This window comes from Paroedura picta, chromosome 18 (assembly GCF_049243985.1).
Source record: "Paroedura picta isolate Pp20150507F chromosome 18, Ppicta_v3.0, whole genome shotgun sequence".
NCBI classification, from domain to species: Eukaryota; Metazoa; Chordata; class Lepidosauria; order Squamata; family Gekkonidae; genus Paroedura; species Paroedura picta.
The window spans coordinates 18897933-18921268 of NC_135386.1; the positions used below are offsets into that span (position 1 = coordinate 18897933).

Consider the following 23336-nt stretch of genomic DNA (forward strand, 5'->3'; position numbering starts at 1 on the left):
ATACGGGATAAATAAAATCAGAGTCCAGTAGCACCTTTAAGACCAACAAAGATTTTTCCTTAGTCTGAGGAAGAGTGCTTGCACTCGAAAACTCCCGCCTTGAATAAATGTTTGTTGGTCTTAAAGGTGCCTGACTGGACTTTGTTTTTATTGTGCTACTTCAGAGCAAGACGGCGACCCATTTGAATCTATCAATACGGGATCGGTTCTTTGTCATGTTAGCTGTGTGACCGAGAATACGGACAGGTTGCCAGAATATGGCTCAGAGGAGCGGAGTGCTGTGAATCTGGCTGACAAAGGAGGCTCAGGAAGATTGCCAGGCGAAACACTGGTGTGTCCTGCGTGTAAATGGCCTGATTGGTTTTTGTGCTGGTGCACAGCGAAGGAAGAAAAGCGCCTTCTTAGAGCAGCCATAATTAGCTGATGTCACTCTCATCCTTGGATGGTTGCTCTGGGTAGATGGAGAGAGACGGAGCCTGGATGTGCTGCTGGTTTCCTGCCCTCCTAAGCAGAAGCATTCCTAGGCCATTAGGAATGGAGGTGCACATAAAGAGGCAGCCTGTTGTTTCGCGAGCGAGAGGCATTACTGCCTGCGAAGGCTGTGGGACTAGTGAGGAATTCTGAAGGTCACCCGCCTAGAAAATGCAGACGCCTCTCCTGCTGCCCTCGGATTCGGGGATTCTCTTTCATGGGGCGCCTCTGCATGTCTGTTCTGCATTGCCTTTTGACAGTATCCGTGTGTAGAAGGGCTGCAGTTTCTGTATGGTATTTCACAGTTTTAATTGGGCAAGAACAATAGGCTTTGGAGGGCGTAATTTGAACATTTAATGGCTGTGTAATCTGAACGCTTAATGGCTGTGCAGATTAAAAGTTTAGCAAAGATGGTTCTGTGATTAAAAGGGCAAATGTGTGTGACCTGCACTTACTTGGGTTTCTGCTGCAGTTGGTTGGGGGTGGCGCACAGCGACAGAACCTGGCAGTCGGTGTGCCTTTGCAAATCCGGATAGTCCAACATGGGGGCAGCCTATTTGAAGGGGTGGGGGCAGGATCAACAATTCCTGAGAGCCTCAAGGGCCAGACAGGTGTACAGAACAGTCCACGGACCCTTAGGATATGCTGTGATCCACGAACATGGCTTAGATCAGGGCAACCCTGAGGGGTGAGAAAATGGGGGCTGAGAGGCCCATGCGTTTTGTCAGGCTGCACTATTGCTGGTGTGTGTCGGGGGGGAGCATGCCGTGAGGGATGTTGCAGCAGACCCTGAGGGGAAAGGATGGCAATTGAGTCCCATGAACACTTTTCCAGTTGTTGTCTACCTCTGTTTCAAAATGTTGTTCCAGTTTAGTGGCTATCACTATCAGCAGCACCCTAAACAGGGCTACACTGACTAGCTTCATCAAAGTCAGTATGCCAAGAAGTGTCTAACTCTGTTTCAGATTGCAATTTAAATCTCCAGGAATGAATTCCCCAAATCATGCAGCCTTGCCATGGTAGGTGAGATCTCCATGGGCAGAGGCAATATATCTGACACTTTTCTGGCCTGTTTATGGGCCTCTAGAAAGGCATGAGGCTGGCCGCATGCTGGTGCTGGACTCAACCCACTGACAACTTTTCAAAAACATTTGAAATTTTTGAGAGCATTAAGGGGAGAACAAAGAGAGCACAAAGGCTGCACAGCACCCCCTCCCCTCAACACAGACCCTGGGCTGTGTCCAGAGACCTGCTTCCCCTTCCCCCCAAGCTGAAGCCCTGTCCATCCATTCTCACCTGCAAGCATCACCTTGCCCCAAGCACACGAAGCAGTCCTGCCCCCCCCCGTCCCTCCCAAAAGGTTTGTATGCCATGCAGTGTGCAAGTGGCACTCATACTGTAGGGCATCTGGCATGTTTGGGAAGAGTTACTAGCAGCAGACGAAGTTGTCGTAGGCAATCTGGGGTTGCAGTTGGCTTTCACAATTTGCAGGCTTCTGTACAATTTCATTTTGTGCATTGATAATGGTTATGCGCTTACGTTTGAGTGCCCTTGATACCCCACAAAAAGACAGCGGTATAACAAAAGAAAATATTTATATACCGCTCTCCCTTGTGGCTCAGGCCAGTTTCCATAGAACGTGAGGGAATGTAGAATAAGTTCAGCATAACTCAGTAATGACAGCTAATAAAACAACAGCAGTAACTAATAACAATGATTCAGTAATTGGTTGAACAACATTAACATGATAACGATTGCAAAATCCAGGTCCGCTAACAGAGTCATTAAATGATAGTTAGAAGAGTCTTATTCAGATGAGGATCCAGAAATTTTCTTCTCCAATCTGGATCGCTTCCTCAGAGAAAGAAGAAAAGCAAAACAGTTTCTACTGAAGACCTATCACCACTGCAAACTCCAGATCCTCTTTCTTGGCCCGTAAATTGTCCCTGTAAGACAGCGAGTGGAAGTGAAGTCATTCTTAAAGGGGAGGGGGGAAGAGCTCCAAGAGTGTGGCCCCAGCATACTGTAGAAACAATAGGGTAACTGTTATTGATTAAGATAGGAATATCCAAAGCACACGGGCGAGCCACTGTGCCAGGCGCAGGAGGCTGGTCTCCGTAGCGGTCTCTTTCACTGAAGACCCCTGGCTCTATTTGAGCCTTATGTAGGCCACCCCTGGAGGAGAACTCCATCCCAAATCCAGCCAGATTACAGCGTGACCTCATTAAGTTGGTCACTGTCTCCATAGAATCGGAAATGAAATTGCAGCAGGCAGTGAAACAGCCACGCGGGCCTGTCAGCGGCCGCTGGAGAAGTGCAGCTGAGCCATCGCTGCAATGGGCTCCTGGGGCTCCTGGAGCCCAGCAGGCGCTGGGGTTTGATTCTCTAGGCCTCACCTGGGCTTGGTTGCTGTTACCTTCCTCTTCCTGTTTTGGCAACTTTTGGAGGCAGTTGCTGGTTCAGTGGCTGGAGCCACTTTCCTTTGTCTCTGAGGACTCTTGCTTTCTCCCACAGGGGAAGAAGGAGCTTATGTGGTTTCCTCTGTTCCTCGTGCTGCTGTCGGCACCTGTGCAGTGGCAATGAGGCTTCCACATGGCAGGGGTCCCCTCCACACACGCGCAGGTTTCCTGCCCCGGCCCCCTAGCAGTGGCCCTCCCTCCTCCTCCGGGTCGCCAGGAATGTTTCTTCTGTTTTTAAAATTGAATATGTTTTTATACCAAAAGTGTCCCAGGTTCTTGACATTCTCAGCTTTGGGGTGTGGGATTAAAGTGCATAGAGGTGCCTTTCCCTGTACATCTCCACAGTAGGAGGGGCTAGAGAGTTGCTGTTTTAGAAAATGAAAGTTGAATTCAAAGAATCTGTGTGTCAGAGTCCAGTCGTTTCTGCCATGGTTTAGTGATGTTCCTGTAGTTCGCTATGTAGAATGCAGACTTGCAGGAATTGGGGGCATCCTGTCCCTTCTGCCTAGTTTGTAGCCCCTCGTGTTCCCTCCCTGCATTCCTCCCCTCCCCTCCCCCTTTCACCATTTGCTCTGCCCCCACCCGTCCTGGAGCCGAGCCCCTGATCTGAGTGCTTCCACTATGTGAAGATCTCCCACTTTTTGGGTTGGGGAGGGGCAGGAGGGGAATACATGTGAAGACCTGTATCTTGGGCCCCAGTTTTGCCACTGTGTGAATGAGTGTACTTTCCTGCTCAGTAAACAAAATCCGTGCTTTAAAGTGAAGAGTTTGCTTTTCCGGGCAATTGAAGATCCTCACAGTGTGGCGCATCTTGCTCTATTCCTTCCGGCCCTGCTTCTCCCTCCAGTGGCTTGGGGGAGGAAATGGCTGCCTTGGGAGAGCCAGAGGGAGAAGGGATGATGGCATCCAGATGCTAAAGCCCAAACTTTGCAGGCTCTGCAGCCATCTTTCCCAAAACACTGCCACAAAGTCAGGGTGTGAGAGATTGGAGGAAAGCTGGGTTTTCCTGGGCAGTGCAGAAACATGCCATGATGCAGGGGTGGGGTGGAGAGCAGGAAGAAGCCCCCTTCCCCAACAGGGATGAACATGGGGCAGATGACCCGCATAGAAACGGCTTCTGCCAATGGGGCAGTGTCATGCCCAGTAGTGCCTCCCGTCCTCCCTCTCTCTCGCCACATCGGACCTGTGTGCCTTTCTTCTGGGACTTCCCTTGTCGTGGTGCAGGAACACGCGTGGGCCCATGGCTCTGGATTGGTAGGTGCTTCTGCCCGCGTGGCCCAGCCCTGCCTCTTGCTGCTTCAGAGGAAGCCAGGCCTGCCGCCTTCTCCCCTGCTCAGTAAAAGTGAGTCTTGATCGGAATGGAAGGGGAAGGTTGTGCATGAGGAGTTCGCATTTATTCGGCACCCTGAGATGCCAAGCTTTTGTTCCGCCCATTTCTTTTTGCCCAGCTTTGATCAGCATAAAGGATCAAAAAGCTGAAAGGTCAATTACATTCCTGCTTCGGCAGCACAGCTAAGAACAGCCCACACTTCAAGGATCCCTGAGCCTTTTCCAGACACACCTGCGAACGCACTGATGTGGCAGGATACGAGGCACAGTGACCGACGTGAGAAGAGCTGTGGGACAGACCTCTGCTCTAAGTTTCCTTTCTGGAAAGCGGCCAGGGAACATCAGGGCTGTTCTGCTGCAGAGAAGACTCAGCGTTTGAGGCGTACCTTGACCCTACATACTTTATGCATTGTGTCTTCTGTGAGCATCAGGCATGGGACTGTTTCCCCCAGAAGGTAGCAACTTGTCACTCAAATTACAAAGTTTGCAGAGTGACACGCAAACATTCTTACAGCCTGGCTGTAAGAATGATCATGCCAATTACGGAAATGCTTTGACAAATGCCACTTCCAATTACCCTGGCGTTGGCCGGTCTTGGGGCGTTCCGCCACCATCTCGAGGGGCTTTTTGCCAGCTGGTCACTGAAGGCAGAGACTGGGAAACCGGGACACGCACGTGCACAGGCTGGCTCACAAGCTCTGTTGCCGGAGCTGCCTCTTGGGAGCGGAGTAAGGCAGAAGATGTTTTGCTTCTGAGTGGCACGTGGCAGCCTCCCGCTGGGGTTTGCTCAAGCCTCTGGACAGAGCGTCGGAAGCCACCCTGCCCCATTCTCCCTCAGAACTTCTGACTGGTGCCTGCTGACTTCTTGGGCCTGACCAAGTCCGTTTCCTTGACATCTAGGCCTTGGCATTCCCTGAGCGTCCCAGAAATGGCACAAAGAAGCAGCAGTGCCGTGCTGGCATGATCGCTGGTCCATGTGAGGATGAACACGGAGGGAGGTGCGGGGTGATGTGATGTTGCGCCCAGTAGGTGTTTCCCCGCTGAGAGCCGAATGAGCCGTGCAGGTGCTTCTCTGGGTTCTCGCTGGAAAGCAGTGCTTCGTTTCCTGGAAAGAGCAATCCCACCTTCTCACTCTTGTCCCAGGAGCCAGCTTTGCGGAGGAATGGAGCAGGACGACAGCCTGCTCCAGCTGGCAGGGACTCTCTGGCATCCTTGGCGGCCTTTCTTTCCCAGCGCTGTTTCCCAAGGGAGGGCAGGAATTCGGCCTACTCCCTCCGCAAGGGCATTGCCTTTGCACTAGTCGCTCTATCCTGCCTCCCCATCAATTCTCTGTTGGAATCCAGGCAGTGTCACCTTGCCAATACACCCAGTGGTGCCGTGAGATAAAACCAACGACCAGTTCAGTCGTACTCCAATGTGTGCATATGCACACAAAGTGCCAACAGGTTGCAGCCCAATTATGGTGACTGTGCAGGGCAGGAGTCCCCAACCTTTTTGAGCCTGCTTTGGAATTCTGACACAGATCTTTGCTATATTACTTCGGTTCAGGTCGTCTTGGAGACCGATGCTGAGCAGCTGTCGAGCAGGCAGGAGAAAGGCCTCTGGTCATAGCAAGGATCCGAAAGGCCACGGTGCCCTCGGCATGCAAGGTTTGGCTAGCCGCCTCAGGCCGCGTATGACAGGATTCTCCTCACTAGCCAATGGAGGGGGAAATGGATCCTGCCTCCATTCTGCATCAGCTCCGAAGTCTTGATTATGGCCTGTGCTTTTGGTCTCTCTAACTGGATTTAATATGTTGCCATTCCCCTTTGTTATTTATTGGCTGGAGAAGTGGCATGGACTCCGTTTTAGTGGTCTAGTCTGCTTTCGTGAGACGGGTGACCAGAAGACGCTTTCTGCAAAACTGGGCAATGGAAATCTCCTTGGAGAGACGTGTCCATGGGTTGACCCCGACTTGCACTCTTCCATGGCATTCCCTTTGTCTGTATTCTATGGATCCTGAAAGAAAGAAGAGTCGGCATTCCAGGGTGCGTGGTGAGCCCAGGGTGGCTGTGGGAACAAAGGTGGGGTTTCCTTGGTGATGGAGGCGAAGGTGCTGCTCATTTCAGGAGAGCCTGAGCTGGGAGTCTGGCCTGGGGGAGAGCAGAGCATGTGTGGGTTGTGAGGCCTTCCACGTCTCTGTTGCCAGAAGCAATAAATTACCTCTCGGACCCATGAAGATGCTCTGGTGTTTCAGGCCTCAGCGAATACCCAAGTGGGGGTTTCTCAGGCAGCTCTCCAGAGTATAAAACACGGAGTGTGGCAGACACACAAATGGGGCACATAAAGCAGAGGCCAGAAGGGTGAACTTGGCAAGCATGGGAAGCGGGGCTGCACCACATGCTTTGTGCCCTTGCAGCTGACTCTGTCCACAGGTTCATCCCCTGGTCGGTGACGCCGTTTCAGCAGCAGATGATTTTCAGAAATTGCCGTAAGACTCAATCTGGATCGGGTGCAGCAGAGAGCAGCAGGAATGGGGGACTTGCCTGGGTTGGGGAAATGGCTGGGAGGTGCGGAGGCGACTTGGACTCTCCTTTCTTTTGAAGAAGCCATTCCCCTCAGCTGCTGCGTGGCTGCAGAGAGCCCGGAGACAGAAACCTCGTGGGCCCTGAGCTGGTCAAGGGTTTCCTTTGGAAGGGAGGGAAGATGTCTGTCACCTTCCAGGAATTCTCAGTGGTAAGCTGACAAACTGCCTTCCTCTTTTAAATGCCTCTGTCGCCCCTTTCACGGAGATGAAACTGCAACCCAGAAGGGGGGGGGGCTGCTGTGCGGAGGCATCTTCCCTCTTTGTGTCCTCGTGAAAAGCATTCCTGTGTTCCTGGGAGGTTGTGTGACACTGGAGTGGGCAGAGTGCGAAGCCACCAGTCAGCAGCTCCTGGGTCATTCCGGGCTGTCTGAACGGGCCTGGCCTCTTCCTCTGACTGCGGCTCAGTCGTTCTCCGATCGCTTTGTCTCCCCCTTGTAATGTGTGGGAGTTGCCTGTCAGGTCCCCTGCTCACGTTGCCTGGCTGCCATCATTGCAAGTCTGTTCTTGTCCTGGGATAATTCTCAGTAGAAGCATTTTCATGCAGGTACCAGAGTGAGGTCTGGAACAGGCTGGGGACCTGGCTTCTGCTTTTGAACTCTGAGGAGCGTTGTCCAGGGGAGCCCTGAGCTGGCAGGGGATGAAGGCTGCCTGTCCCCACCAGCAAAGCTGCTTGGAAAAAGAGTCTCATTTTGCTGCTCTGTACGAAGCATGAGCTGCGTAGATCCTCTTTAGGAGTGCACCACGTGTGTCAAACCCACTTGAAGCTGGTCTAATGAAGTGTGTTTCAATAAAGCAGCTGTGGGCAGGCCTTTCAAGGGAAACCTGGGGGAAGAGGCAGAAAGGAACCTCACGGGGGCATCGTTGCCTGTCCTTGAAGTATAACGAGCTTCCAGAAAGAAATCTAAATTCTACCTCCACCTCCAGTTTTCTGTAGTCATTATACCAAGACCTGCAAGATCACAGTGGGCGGTATTACAGCTACCTTCAAGGCACATTTGCAGTCTCTCCCCTCGTACACCTGTACTGCAGGTGCCAGCTGGTTCTCCTGGGGTGGGGTGGGGATCAGCGGCTGGTTCTGTGCAAGATCAAGGTGGGAAGCTGTGTTAGTCTGTCTGTAGCAGCAGCAGCAGAAAAGAGCAAGGGTCCACGAGCACCTTAAAGACTACCACATTTTGTGGCAGGAGAGGAGCTTTTGGGAGTCCTGCAGGGGCAAGAGCTCCTACCCTGCCACCAACGTTGTTAGTTTTTCAGGTGCTGCTGGGGAGCCAGCTTGGTGTAGAGGTTAGGAGTGTGGACTTCTAATCTGGCGAGCCGAGTTTGATTCCCTGCTCCCCCACATGCAGTCAGCTGGGTGACCTTTGGTTTGCCACAGCACTGATAAAGCTGTTCTGACTGAGCAGGAATATCAGAGATCCCTTAACCTCTCCTCCTTCACAGGGTGTCTGTTGTGGGGAGAGAAAAGAGAAGGCGACTGGAAGCCGCTTTGAGACTCCTCCAGGTAGAGAAAAGTGGCACATGAGAGTTCTTCTTATGAGTATCTAGCCTCTTTAGTTTGGAGAAGAACTTAAAGGGTGCAGCCTTTGCATGACCTCAGACCAGAAGGGGGGTGGTTATTCCCTTGGGCCAGATGGAGCTGTGGAGGCTGGCCCAGTGGCTGTTAGCTGGCTGCTGATGTGTGAAGTATTTTCAGTATACCTTTCCTGTCCAAAGAGGGTCCAAGCACAAGCTCCAAGGCAAAACTCTGGGTATTGCACTGACACCATCAAAAAGCCCCAGCATGGCTCCAAAATCTCTCCAAGACATGGTTGTCCTCTGAAAGCCCTCCGGAGCAATGCCAGTCTAGCCTAGCAGAGTGGCCAGCTGCAGGGTGGGAAATACCTGGAGGTGGGTGGGATGGAGCCTGAGGGCGGGGTTGGGGGAGGGGAGGGCTTCACTGGGGGGTTGCGCTGTGCAGTCCACCTTCCAAAGTGAACCACCCTCTGTTGGGACCTGGAGGTTGGTAACCCACTGCACAGTCTCAAAGGGGCTGTGCATCCCTGCAAAAAGCAGGGTCACAAGCCTCATTAGGCCAGGGGCAGCCGGCCCTGAGGTCTGTTTGTGCCGTGTGTTTTCTTGGGTGAAGGACTGGAGGCGGAAGACGGGGGTCCACCTTCCCCTCCCACTGAGTCCTTATTTGTCGTTCCCCAAAGTGGGGGACTGGAGGAACCAGTGGAAATTGCCCCCCAGTGCTGGTGTGGGAGAGCAGCGGCATCACTGGAACCTCCCCCCCCTCCATTAGGCATGTATTGGGGAGGGGGCTTATTCTGCTTCTGCTTTCAGAGCCGATTTTGCCAGAGACAGTTGACCTCTGGATTGAGACAGCCATTAAGGAAATTCTTTTGATTATCTTGAAGGAACAGTTCAGCCCATTCCAGTGTGCTAAGATGTTTTAAAAAATTGGATTTCCAAATTTTCTCCCCTTCCTTGTGCTGCCAGTCCCAAAGCTCCCCCTCCCCCCCCAACTCAATTTCCACCTATTGATGGCAGCACATTCCGATGACTTGTTGTAGGAAGCTGTTTTCCACCCGGGGAGGTTCTGTTCTGTCGGAGAGGCTGTTTTCCTGAACCGTGCCAGGCAGGCCTCTGTAGTGGGGCAACGCGTGAAAATCCACCCCTCTCCCAAGATGTCTGCCTCTCCCCGCTGCCAGCTTCTCTTACGCAAGGGATGACTTGGCGAGCTTTCTGGAACAAGCCGTATGGGAAGGCCACTGGCGGGCGAACAAAACAGACTAATGTGCAAGGCACAAAAGCGCCATTCACTCTCATGCGCAGAGGACCGTTTATACCAGATTTGCAGCCCCCCCCCTCCCATTTCCCACCTCCCCCACTGACTGAGTCTCCTCTCCTGCCCAGCCGGCCGGCTGTATTGATGCCGGGAGTTCCTCGCAGGCCTGGTGGCGTGTGGGGGAGAGGGGGTGGCTTTTCACAGACAAGGAGCTGTGTCTGAGGTCTCCCCCCCCCTTCTCTCTCACACAGAACAGCAGGGGGCTTTTATTGGCTCCGTTCTGGATGTGGTGAGGGCCTGCCCCTTTCCCAGCCACCCGTCCCAGCATAGTGGTGGCTTCTCCCAGCGGGTACAGTGGGATGAGGCTGGGAATAAATTTGTTTGTATTTATTTATTGCATTTTTATTCCACATGCTAGGTGATTTGCTGTCAAATAACCTGTGGAGTCTTAAAATGTTACTCGTAAACTTGGCAGTCTGTCCTGTTTGCTCCTTGTGTTTTCAGAAGCGCCAGGAGCACGGTTCCCTTTCATTGACTGCACCAGCAGCTGGCTGTGCCGTCCCCTGGAGACTGCTTTGTGCCTGAAATGGAGGGAAGAGGGAAGCACAGCTGTCCCGGGCTCTGGGTTTTCAAATGTTCTTGCTGTATAAACAACACACTTTTCACAATCCCTGATTAGTATGAAATTGCCATTCTTTGCCCATCCTGCCTGTCCCAGAAGAATGACACTGGCAACTTGTTGCATTCCAGTGATTTCTGCCTTTGTTCTTAAAAACCTGCTTTGTCACCACTAAAAAGCAAACCGGCGCAATGCCTTTCCTTCGCTCTTCAGGCTGCTCAGCGCCAAAGTGCTGCTGTGGTTTCCTGGGGCTCCTCTCCCTTAAATTTCCCTTCCTTTCTTAATTGTTTTATGGCTCAATTAATTGTAAATAATCAATTCTTGAAGGGGGAGATACCTTTTTAAAAAACTTCGTAGGCAACCAAGGCTACTCCCGCTTGGTTTTTTCAAGTGTAAAGAAAGACACATTTAAGCAGTGAACATGGCTGGCCATAAAGAGAAAAGCAGCACCTGACTATCCTGCTCTCCATCCCAAAGGATTAGGAATACCAAATTAGCCAAGAATTCCCGAGTGAGGACAAGAAGTGAGTCAAAAGGTATTCTAGGGAGAAGAGGGGCGTTGGTTGTGTCTGTACAGCAGAACCGTATCAAGTCTGCTATGGAATCCCCGTTTCCGTTCTGCTTCCCGCCAGATGTGGAGAAGAGATCCTTTAGCTGCATGGAATGGTCCTTTGAAAGCCCTCTGCTCTTGGGCCATGCCTCCTCCATACAGCACCCAAGGCAGGAACTTTGGCCCCTGCAGGACACCCACCCACCCACCCACCCACCGCCAAGCTTGAGGGGGCTTGGAGGGCTTCACGGGATCTGTGCTGCATCCCTGAGAGACCACCCCCATATTACCAAGGGTGGCTGTCATGAAGCCGCCCAGCAAACGAGAGGATGAGGGGAAGATTTGGATGGTGCAAGTTTGCCATCTTTCTGTACCTTTCAACCCCTGTGGAGACCCCCTTGGCCCTTCGAGGTGGTGTCTGGCTAATGCGTGATTATTTTTAAGCTGCCAGTTGCACACACACCCCAGCCTAAGTAAAAATCTCTCGTTTGCACCCTGATCCTCCCTCTCCCCCAGTAGTGTGTAAAGGCCCCAAATCTGAAGCCCCTGAGATGTTTCCTTTTGAAGCGCCCACCATTTGCAGCAGGCAGGTTTGAGGAATGTGCTTGTTGCCATGGTGAGAAGTGACTGATGAGCAGGTGGCACATGATCAGGAAAGGTTGAGAAGCTGGCCTGTTCCCCTTGTTCCCTGTGAGATTGTCTGTGTCCCCCTCCACCCCTTTCGGACATGGTTCCTGCTGCTTTCCTCAATCTGCCCAGGAAAGTTTTCTGAGGCTCAACTTCCTTGTGTTTGAACCAGGAGTTTGAACTGGGAACCTTTCTCATCCTGGCTTTCAGAAAGCGTCTGAAGTGCACGGGGGTCAGTGAGCAATTTTGCCAGAAGCAGGAACCACGTTCGATAGATGACGATTTTGGGTGTGGCAGGGGCACTTAAGAGGCTTACTTTTCCCCTGGCAGAGTTGAGTTGAGCATTCAAGAGAAAGGAATGACTGCCAGGGGCAGGCAGGAAGCAAACTTATCTTTACCTTGGTGGCCAGGAGCCAGGCTCAAATGACCTTGGGTGGAGCTCAAGGTCGGCCTGGCAGTGAGTTGTCCATTCCAGCACACACTGAGAAGCTGGGGAGAGATACCGGCGCTCACTTGGGCTCGTGGGCCTTCGAAGCAAACCTGGCCAAGCATGTCCAGATTGCTTTCTGTTTGATACCATTTGATATCTGCTTGCTGTGAGACCGTTCCTGTCTGCATGTCGTCAGGCTGCAAAAGAGGCCGCAACTGTGAGTTGTAAGCAGACCTGTGAGTTGTAAGAGAGACCCCCTTTTTCCTTTTTCCTGCCACCTCAGCCTCCTCTCCCCCCCCCCACTACCCAAATTGAAGCTGTACGATTTCTTTTAGGCAAGTGTCAAAAATTCATTTGTCTTAACAAAGCTTTCTTTTCCCATTAGAATTGCTCTCATCTAAGACTAAAAGGAGAAGTATAAAATATTCCAATCCAGCACCTGTGTATGAATGGGAAAACAAGCGTTTCACTTAGTCCTTTGAGGGTTGATTTGTATTTTAGACAGTTCTGTACAAAAAGAACCAATTTAAAGCCTACATCTGGTGCTGTTTGTGTGATAAACAAGGGAAAACTCCCTCCCCGTCCTTTTTCGATTGCTGGTTGCTGTTTTATTGCTGAGAAACACGTCTCTTTAAATGCACAAGCCATCTTGTTAAAAGCACAGTGTGTGATGCCCACAGGTCTCTTTGGTACATGGCTGCCTTGCTGTGGCTCGTAACGTGTGATGGGCCCGTGAAGCTGCCTTGCCCTGGATCAGCCCATTGGTCTGCCAAGCACAGTGGGGCTCTGCAAGGCCTGGGGCACCTTGCACGTCTTCTGCACCAGATCCTTTGAAAACGGGAGACATTTGGGATTGAGCTTGGATCCATCTGCATGCTGAGCAGTTGTTTGAACCCTGAGCCACGCTGCTCCCAAGCAGGCAAACTGGGTGCAAATAATGATTCTGATGACCAGTGAGAACAGCTTCCTTATGCATCCTGTTGTGCCCAAGCCAGCCAGGGGTTCTTGCTAAGAGGGCTGGCTTCATGGTAGAGTGGAAAGAAACCTGCCAGCTCTTGATTCACGACAGGTCTTCTTTCTGACACCCAGGGAAGCCGTGACATGGATCCTAGGCAGTTTTGGGTCCCAAGGGAATCTTGAGATGGGGGCCTGGCTGGGAAGGGGAGGCGACTTCTCTGTAGTCTTCTTGAACTCCCCTGCTCGCCTCTCTCCATAGCCTCCTTGGTGGACTGCTGGCCTTCTGCCGGGACACATTCCCCCTTTGACTGAGTACCTCCAAAAAGAAGCCTGAGTTTTGTTCCGTCCCTGTTTCTATTTTCGGGCCAAGGCGGCTGTCATCTTTATTGAACAAGACTCTGTGTAAACTCCAGCTGCTGCATACAGTAGCGGCAGACGGGAATATTTCCCTGTGGCCATATTTGATTTCCACAGATAAGAGTTTCTGTGTCTCCGTCTTGCCAGAACGATTGCTCACCCTGCTGTTGCGGCAGAAAAAATGACTTCCCTGTGAAGGTATCTGATGCATCACAGAAGAGGGGGAAAGTTTGGCTGAAGCCAAGCCCACCGTGGCCTTCGACTCTAAACACAGTGTCTGAGGGCGAACTGGACTGACACTTGGGAAGAGAGGCTGTCACACGCGCCAGAGAAGCCCTGTTGGCCCAGGCTAGGGGTATTCCTACAGCCGGAATAGTGCAGGTGAGCCCAAGCTTATTTGAGTGTGGAAATTGGGCAGCTTGTCCACCATTAGCACTTTGATGGGAGACCACTGAGGAAGTCCAGGGTCACGACACAGAGGCACAGGGTCATGACTCAACCGCACTTAATTATTAATGAGGTCTGTGGCCAGCCCATGACCCTGTGGACTCTGTGGTGGCTGGGCAGTGGGTTCCGAGGCCCTCGGCTGAGCCCCAATGGAGGGACCGAGGCCGATGAAATCACAAGGCTTCCTTAAACTTCCTAGGAAGCAGCGGAGGGCACTTGTTTGAGGAAAGCACCCATGGATCTCCTGCTGGCTCCAAGGGACACGCAGTGTGACTCTTCAGGGCCCGGCCTCAGTCCCCATACAGCAGGCTCCAAAGCAACACTGACTCGGGCTTCAGTTTCAAAGGCAAGAGCTTATTTAATTGGACCATGGAATCAAAATGTTGGAGGAGAACATCCAGTCTCACCACCCGCCCCATGCAGGATGACAGAGAACCACCCAACCTCCACTTCGACACCTCCACCACACCCCCAGCATCCCCTTCCACCACTGGACTCCCCGTGTGGCCGGAAAACTTTTCCCCTTGTGTATCAAATGCCGCTAAGCCTGGCTGTGCTTCTCAGCGGCAGAATTGCCCTTATTTTCTGAGTTCTGCTACCTTTGCAAGCCCTTTCTCTAATTACAATGATTGATTTTGATCGTTCTTATGGCGCTGCTCTTCCTGTGGCTCCCCCCGTGTGGTTCCAGCTGTGGCGGAGCTCAGAATTGCTTTGCATAGCAAACTCTACTTTTTTGCAAAGAGAAGCACTCCTCGCCTCCCCCCCCCACCCCCCATTGTTGTCATCCGTGGAGTCCTTAAAGTTGGGAATTTAAAGTGAGAAGAAAACCCAAGGCAAGCTGTTCAGGACAGATCAATAGGCAAATAGATCAGCATAATTGGAGCTGCAAGAAGGGAGCGGTGAAGCGTCAAGAGCGGGAGACGCAGCTGCGTTGCTTGGGCAGGTGCCGCCGCTTGTCCCGGAGGCCGCCCAGCCAAGTCGAGGTCCTGCCGGAGCCGTTCCTTTTCCGAGGAGGGAGGGAGAGCTGGAGTTACTCTTTCGTTTATTTGTTCAATGCCAAGGAGCAAACTTCCTAGAAGAGCCAAAGACGGGCAGAGGAGCAAGCAATTGTTGAAGCATTTTCATTCAGGAGAAGGAAGCTGGGTCTACCCTGCAGACCCCAGAAATGGGCCCTAAAGGTGTGAATTGTAAGGCAAAAAAGGAGGGCTCTGCAGTGCTTCACTGGTACGACTTGCTAACTATGTAAGTTGTGTGAAATGAGTAGGCATAACTATTAAAAGGTACTGCTTTGAGAAGTAGGTAAAATGTGGGCGGTCAGGCTGATTTTTGAGTGTCTTCTGATGCGCACTTGGAATTTTGCCCTCCCTGGATGCTTAACTGCCCTTCTGCAGATCTCAAATATGGTGTTTTCTGAGTCTGGTGGTGAAGCTTTGCAGCCTTTCACTTCATTAGCTAACAAAATGTTGCTGGAAGAACCTGAAGATCTGCAATCAAACTGTGAAGCAAAAGCCTCTTGGCTGGGTGCCCCAGAACCCTCTCCCTTCTGGTCGTCCTGCTGCTGCTGCTGCTGCTGCTGAAAAGCCGTCTTCGGGTTACCTGACAATGCTGGAGACCAGCAACCTCTGCCGTTTCATTTGTCACCCACGAAGCACATCAGAGGGGGATGCAGCCTCAGCGGAATGCTGCCCTGACATTTCCAAAGGATTTGGATTGGGTTACAGCGAATGGCCGGGCAGCTGTACAGGAAACCGTTCCAAGGAACCAGAGGGCAGAAAGCCGCCTGCGATTCCATCAACCAAATCACTCTCCTTTCTCATGGGGGCCTGCCTGGGAGGGTAATCCGGTCTCCCTTTTCCGTCAACATGAGGCTCTTCTCCCTTCCCACTGCCCTGGTGGGTGCTGCTTGTCCCCCACAGCAGGGGTAGTCAACCTGTGGTCCTTCAGATGTTCATGGACTACAATTCCCATGAGCCCCTGCCAGCCCCACAACATGCCAGCTTGATCTCTCTGAAGAAGTGAGCGGGGACTCCGAAAAGCTCCTCCTCGGCCGCCAGTCGTGTTAGTCTCGAAGGTGCTGTGGGGCTCTTACCCCTTTTCTACATTGCCAAGTTATTACAGAACATATATGCTGGTTGTTTTAATGGAATGACCGGCAGACAGGCCAAGAAGAACAAGCAGCAACAACTGTCCTCTCTCCATCTGCAAGCAGAGAGAGTCCCCGGAGTAACCCATGCAGTCTCCAAACCAGGTCTGGGGCCACACTGAAAAGTCCAGGCGGGGTCAGCAGGTACAGTATTTCCTCTGCTGCCTGTTAAAGGTCATGGGCCAGTTCTGGTACGGATAGCTATGTAGCTGTGGATGGGACTGAAATTGCCTTGGAAAGGTTCTGTTCTTCTCTGTATATGTTTTGAACCTTTCTTCCTTTTTCGTATGGTAGTTTCCGCAGCACAGCAACTCTGTGAGCTGACTGCCAAGGTCCTTCGAAGAGAGCCTCAGGCAGGGGCCCATTCTGCACAGCCTCCAGCTCTGCCCGTGTGGCTGATGCCAGTGAATTGCCATATTGTCGTTGATGAGGTCTTATGGCTATTCTTCCCTCCAAAACAGCATGAAGCTGAGGAAGTCGATTGTCCCGATGGTTTTATTAAAGAGAATCCTGTATTACACTGGACACTTCTAGAGCTGCTCCAACATGGAAGCTTTCCTGTCTCTCATCTTCCGAGGAGAAGCACCCGTTCTCTTTTGTCCAAGCACGGGCATAAAGGTGCCCCTTCTCAGAGGTCTTGTGCACACTGGCATCATTTTCCTCCCTCAGCCCCTTGTGACCGTTTTTCTTGCCATGCCACAAGAGGACTTTGGGTTGGTTGGTTCCGTGAAGATGCCCACCCCTCCCTTCTGGGCTGTGGGCTGGTTGAGCCCTGCGCTTGCAGAGTGCTTGCAAGGTCACCTTACGTGACAAAGGAAGTTAGTGCTGAAGAAAGAGGAACTCTCCATGAACCTGAATGTGCAGGCAAAGATCCTCCCTGGGCTTGGTCTGCAGGGATTTCTTGTGCCAAAATAGTTCCGGTTTGTGCCGGAGACGCAGAGTGAAGCGGGGAGAGCTGCAGGAGTAGAACAGCCATGGGCTCCCAGAGGCGAGGAGGCCCTGCTGATGAAATCTTCTTGTCTGCTGTCTGGATGCTGAAGATACTGTCCTTTTTTCTTTTCTTTTTTTTACGGGGGGGGGGAGGGTCCAGCCCATTTCTCTCTTTTTCATGTTTTCTTTCTTGCCCATCCTCTGAGGTGCTCAGGGGTGCATGTCCATGGTTTCCCCTTCTGCTCTTGTCTTCACCACAGCCCAGAGAGACAGAGGAGGCTGGGAGCATGTGATTGGCCCGTGGTCAGCCGGCCAGCTTCCATGACAGGATGACAGCTCAAACTTGGGTCTCACGCTCTGATTCCAGAGAGGCTGTTGTTTTGCAGCAGCAAGGAATGTGCTTCAGATCAGTAGTGCTCAGGAGTCTCCCTTCAGTATCCCAGTGTTCCGTTGAGACAGTGGTAGACTGCTGGGGGACTGTTGGATCCGAAAGCGCTTTCAAGGCCTGTGGTCCAGTGGCTCTCTTACAGACCCTGATTCTCTCTGTCGGGGGCAGGAACCTGAGGCGCTTCCATCTCTTCTGGGTTCAAGAGCTGAAAAAGACCTCAGCTTTCTCACGCTGTCTGAAAAACCTTGTCTTAAGAAGTGTTTCAGTCTGTAGGAGAAAATGATTCATAGGAGTGTTTTTACTAGGGCTTCCCCCAATTTTCTGATTTTTCAGTTGGAAAAAGTCGGGGGAAAGTCCTAAGGAGAAATGGGGGGAGAGGGAATCCCTTCCTGTTCTTGGTTTTTTTTCTTTCTTCCCAGGTCTTGAGGAAAGATCTCCAGAACAAGGGCCTTCCACTCAGATCAAGGTGGTTGCTGGCGGCAGGAGACAGAGGTTTTGTGGTCTGCTCAGGGTCGTCCTCATCACTCCCTAGAGAGGGGATCGTTCCCTGTTCACAGCAGACGTGGATGGGGTTTGGTTGGCATCAAGAGGCACAGCCATGCGCTCGGTTCCCTTTCAAAGGCTGCAGTGTCTTTGCTCAAAGGCAGCTCGAGGGCTGCTGGGGAGCTCCATTTGGGTGTTTCTTCCGCATGAGACAAGCCACCCTGCTGTGCCACGCTGCAACGTTAGCTGAGAATTGTCTTTGTTTGGCTCAGCTGAATGAGAATCGTATGGCTTTTTTAAACCTGTCACCTGTATGATGAATTTTTCCAGAGACCTTATTTGTTTTCTGTGGGTAGCGTTTTGTTTTTTCATAGGCTGAGCTGGGCTACCTGTAGCAATTGAGGGGCAACATGTTCGGGGTCCCCCCCAGGACCTGTCCTGTGCAGCAGACTGATTGGAGGGCGAAGTTGGCAGGGCAGAATGGCACGTGCACATGGATTCGGGGCTCAGGTATGGCAGACAGACACAGGTGAGTGCACGGAGGGCCACTACTGCACACAGGTGTTGTTGGAAGCAAAAAAATACTGCGCTGACAAACCAACTGGGTGTTAAAATCAGTGCAGAAATTTTTACCTTCCAATTATCAGACTTAAATTCACTAATTCTGTATTTTGCTTTTGTGTTTAAAATTTAGATTAGACACTGGTCTGGGGAACGTCATTTCTTCGCATGCTCAGTGTAGCTTCAGTTTCTCCTAGGAATCCCTTTGTACCTGCCAAAGTTTTCATGGGGTTTGTTTTAAGCCCGTGAAGGGCAGGTGCCAATGTTGACAAGGAGGTTTTGCATCTGACAAGGAGGCTCTGGGTCACAAAAGCTTGTCTTGGTTTTCAAGGCGATGAAAGACTCTCTGTCATCCCCCCCCCCCCCCAGCTATTAGTCTTAGCATTTCCCTTGGTTCCTCACAGGTTCCCCAAGAATCTTTAAGAAAAGTAGATGAAAAAAATAACTAACTGCATTATCAGCCTGTGGACTGTGGTGAGGAGAACATTTTCTCCCCCTTCTCATTCTGCAGCGTCTACCTGGCATTGAAATAAAGCTGAATTTTTTCTTGTGTTTGGTCGGCTAGTCCAGCAGGAATGCATCACCTAAGGCAAAAAAAAAAAGAATCTAAATATTTCTGGTATAATTATGTCGTTGTTAAAAATGCATGGCGGTGATTAGAGTCCCCATTTGGGAATCACTGCTCGGCTTGAATTTCTAATTTGGACTTCTATTCCTATCGTCAGAGGTGGCTGCTTCACTTCTGTGGAAGATGCGTGCCTTTCCGTTAGTCTCTTCTGACATCTCCCCTCTCCATTCTGTCCAAAGGATTGGTTTATGGATTTCATAATACACCCAGTGGCATTTTGCTCTTCTTGCTGGAATCTAAAAAGGAGCCAAATGAATCAAGCCTGGCAGGTTGATCACAGACCTGTCCCAGTCATGCCAGGAAAGAGTTTGAGGAGAGGGCTGGTTTGATCATTTGAAAAAGAGGCAGAAGCACCCCCTTCCCTTTTTACCTCCCCTCGCCCCTCTCCTCCTGTGAGATATCCGCCATTGTGCAGGGAGGGCTTGGGGGAGGGAATAAGATTTTGTGAGGATAAGACGGCAATTGTGAGCGACTTTGGGGGCCCTTTGGATGGGGAGGGGGGTATAAATGAAGTAAGTACGTAGGTAAATAAGTAATTGGTTAGCTGAACACTTAGGAATCTCCCCTGAAGAATCTATGCTCAGGATCTTACTGGAGTAAGTAACGGTATTCTTCCCCTTGTGATCTGTTTCCAATTCCCTCTCCCCCTTCGGGTAGAACATGTTACACAAGTGTTCCTTTAGAATACTTGCATTTGATTTTATCCTAATGCTGTTTTGTGTGATTGATATCATTTTGGTCGCTGTTTCAATTCACTATCACTGTTCAGTATCTTTCATTCCTCTCTGTTTTGTTCCTATGTGCTTCATCATAGTTCCAGCTTGTCATAGATTCCGACATCGTTCCATAGTGGTCTCAGCCCAAATTTCTCCCTAGCCAGGTATGAAAACTTCAGCCAGGAGCTCTTAGGGATGAGAGGCTTTTAGCTATTCTTTTGGAAAATCAGGTTCCCTTTGGGGAAGTTGGTCCATTTCCACAGTCACATGACCCTACAAGTGCCGCTGTGTGTGTGAGTGTGTATAAAGTGCCCTCAAGTCACAGCTGAAACATGGAGACCCCTGCACGTGGCTTCAGGGCAAGTGAGGAGATGTGATTTGCCACTGCCGCCTTCCCTTCCAAATATCGACCCAAGTTCAGGCTATGCCATGTCATCTTCCAGCACCTATATTCCACTTAGGAGAGGAAGTGCCTGGGGAAGTTAGCAGCAGTCTAGGGAGAATTCTGCTTTCCTTACTGGTTACTTCCTTTGCTCAAAAATTAAGGCCTTAGTTCCTGTCTCTTTGTGATCAAAGTAGATTTGTGCTTAAGCATCCCAACGTGTCACCATAGCTATGTTTGCGTTGACCAATTATTTTTGGGACTGACCTTTGCTGATAGAGGTTTTTTCCAGTAGATTTCCATTTCTTTCAAAAGGCTAAATAAATATTGTTTGCAGAAATAATTTTTGCCATCAGAAGATAAATGCTGCCTCTGCAGGGAGTAGCCTTGGGGGACCACGGCTTCCTTTGTAACTGGCTTTTAAGTGTCAGATGCATTTTGGGCTTCAGATAGCTATCCCCTGAGGCATTCTGTTTGCTACCCTGTAATAAAAAAGGATAATAGATTTATTATGCAATCAAAAGATGATGGAATGCGGAGAAATTGAAGGGAACAAACGGCTGCGTCCTGGTAGCTGCCCGCCCTCGACCAAAGCAGCAACGGAGCAGGAGCACAGGGCTTCGGAGGCACAGTTGGTAAACCTGGAATTTATTAAAGGCATGTTCAAGCTGGGAATTGGAAAGAGGCTCCTCATCGATTGCAGGATAGTGCATCTCTGTTTTGATGTCAAGCAACGGAGCAACCTGTGAGTCTAGTAGGACCTTTAAGACCAGCCAGGTTTCATTCTAGACTCAGGAGGGTCACCATGTTGGTGTGAAGCAACAACACAAAGTTCAAGTTCAGTGTCACCTTTCATACCAACAGAATTTTGTTCAATGTGTCCGCTTTTGTGTGTACGGACACACACAGTTATATATTTCTGTCTGAAGAAAAGTGCTTGCGTAGGAAAGCTTATATCTTGAACAGATCTTTGTTGATATTAAAGGTGCTGCTGGACTCAAACTAGGGATTGCAGGAGACTTTCTTATAGTCTAAGATGCCTCCTAAAAAAAGAGAGATTTTATTTATTTATTTTATTTATTTTATTTATAGCCCACCTTTCTCATTTAGACTGAAGTTGGGTTACAAAAAATAAATTAAGCAATACACTGCAGGTCTCTAATAAAACAAAATATGCAGCAGGGTGAGGAGGAGATTTGGAAGACCATGCAAGCAAATAATTATTTGAAAAAGCAAAGCTATCCTAAGGCAACTAAACTGCTGGAAATTCGACATACCATGCCAAAGAAAGGGTTACAAAGGTAGAAGACCAATGAAGTCAGAGTCCAGTAGCATCTTTGAGACCAACAAAGATTTATTTGAGGGCGTGAGCTTTTGAGTGCAAACACTCTTAGAAGACGATAGGCAGTAAAAAAGGGGGGAACAGCACGAGACGTAAACCTTGCAACAGAATGGAGTAAACCTTGCAACAGAATACCATGCCATGCCAGGCCTTATGAAAGCAACCACATGCATCAATCTGTTACCCCATAGTTCTGATCTCTTTAGAAGAATGCCTTTTGGAACATTCAAAGACTAGTTAGCCATAGGATTGGAAAGGAAAACAGAGCAAGTGAGAAGTGCTTTATACCCTTGCTGCTTTTGTGTACAGCATGGCGAATTCTAACTGATCCATTAAAGGATTCTAGGCAGCCCAGCCCTCCCATGTTTCCGGTTCGACCACTGTACTATAAGTAGCTGCTATTATATCAGAGGCGGTCGTGGCCGCCATTTTGTTTTTGACTCCAATGGAAGGGGATGGCTGTGACCTTTCAAGGCTTTCTCAGGCCCCAGGGCCCGTCCATCTGACCCGTCTCTCCCTCATGCCCGCTTGTGCCCAGTGAGAGGCTTTTCCTTCCCACCTTCCTGCTGTGCCCTTGCTCCAGGCAGCCTCCCCCACATCTCTTAGAGCCTGCTGCTTTTCAGGCGCAGTTCCTCCCCTGTCGACCCGTCTCTCCGAGGAGGGGGTGCTAGCCGTCCGTAGCAGTTTTTAAGAGGCAACGTAAAACTGTTCTGTTTGCGAGGGCTTTTAATGAGGCCACATTGTCCTGGTGGGGGGGGGGGGTTAATGGGATCTGATCTTACAGTGTGTGATTCTAATTAGGAGCGTATGCCACCTTGGGAAAGAGAGATATAAATATGCCACTACAGGAGTGAGTCTCTGAACTCCCTGAGCGGTTTCACTCCAGGGCACGGAATGGGTGCGTGTGCTCGAGGGTCTCCTCTTGTGCCGTTTGCCCTCTTGTGAAAGCGGCCATGCGTGTGTGGCCACGACAGGGCTGCAGGCAGACGCCTCCCATCCCGCCCCGCTGGGGGTGGGGGAATCGGTAGCGTTCGTGATGTCAAGGCAGATGTGTGCTTAGACTGAAACAGATTTTCACTGTTTGTTGGGAAAAGGCTCATTAAAAATCAATGAAGGATGCTTGGTTTTGCTAGTAGAACAGCGTGACGACACGAAGGCCCTTCCAACGCTGTGATCTTCCTTCCTTTCATGTGCTTGTCATTCTGGCATCTAGGCAAGAGCCTTGGTAGACAAGAAATATTTGCTTTTCAGAGGGGGGGGGAGAGAGAGAGAGACAGGTGACAAATGGTTGTAACAAACCCCGTCAAGATGACCTCTAAAGGAAAAAGGGGTTCCAGAGGGCCGACTGTCATGCAGGGGTGGGGTGGGGGGTGGGGGTGAAGAGCTACAGATGTTCTGCAAGGAAGTGTAACGTGGTCTTCGGCAGTGAGTGCGAGGTGGATCTGTACCATTTGGGGCAGAGGTGCAAACGGAGTTGAGCCTGAGAGCAACTGATGAGTAGCCAGGTCCTGGCTCTGAAACGGATCCTCAGCAGTCCTGAGGCTTGTAAGAAGGGCAAAGGAGGAAGGCTGTTAACCACGAGTCCCTTCCAGGTTCCTGGTCGCTGCCTTGCCTGGGTGTTTGCCAGCTGCTGGGAGAGTCCTTCTCTGTCTGCCCAGATTTGTCCAAGCTGTCCTGGCAGCCCGTCAGGACATTTGCCAGGCTGGGTTGTGCTTAGCAAGGGTAGGACAGAAGCTTTGTATCCAGTTGGGTTGAGAGGAGAAACATTTGTGATGGACTTAATCTGGTCCATCACTCACATCCAGAAGAATATGGATAATTTTAACCCCAGAGGGAATCAATGGCAATCCACCTCTGAACACCTCTTGCCTTGAAAACCCTGTGGGGTCACCGTAAGTTCGCTGTGACATGGTGGCACTTCCCCCCCCCCCACCATCAGTTTTAGCCCCATGGGTGACGCTAGTTGAGCTCCTGTCTGTGATCTGAACGCAGAGGAGATAAGGGACTTGGCACGCCCCGTGAGAAGCGGCCTGGGGCATCTTGTGGTCTCTGTTGAGTCCACTTGGCTCCAGGCGGGCTCTTCGGCTCTTCGTCTTAGGCTGGAGCATGTGGGTGGTGGGTGGCTTCTGCAGGTCCCCTGCACAGACGCCAGCCAGCCCCAGGACCTTCGTTGTGGGGTGCCACAGG

General features: G+C 50.9%; 1 protein-coding gene across 12 annotated transcripts in view; it reads left to right on the forward strand.

Moving 5' to 3' along the window:
* Positions 1 to 23336, forward strand: part of FRMD5 (FERM domain containing 5) — a 72812-nt gene that overhangs the window by 10462 nt on the left and 39014 nt on the right. Inside the window, exons 1-2 of one of the 12 annotated variants that reach the window (XM_077318253.1) lie at positions 17960 to 18030; positions 19524 to 19589. The exons of 8 other annotated variants lie outside the window; for them this stretch is intronic. Coding sequence is in view for 2 of the 4 variants with exons in the window: in XM_077318247.1 (XP_077174362.1) it covers positions 18014 to 18049 (36 nt within the window). In the remaining 2 variants the exon portion in view is untranslated. Of the gene's footprint in view, positions 1 to 17894; positions 18050 to 18486; positions 19590 to 23336 lie in introns of those variants that run through there. 3 more of the 12 variants (XM_077318248.1, XM_077318247.1, XM_077318254.1) reach the window with 3 other exon arrangements.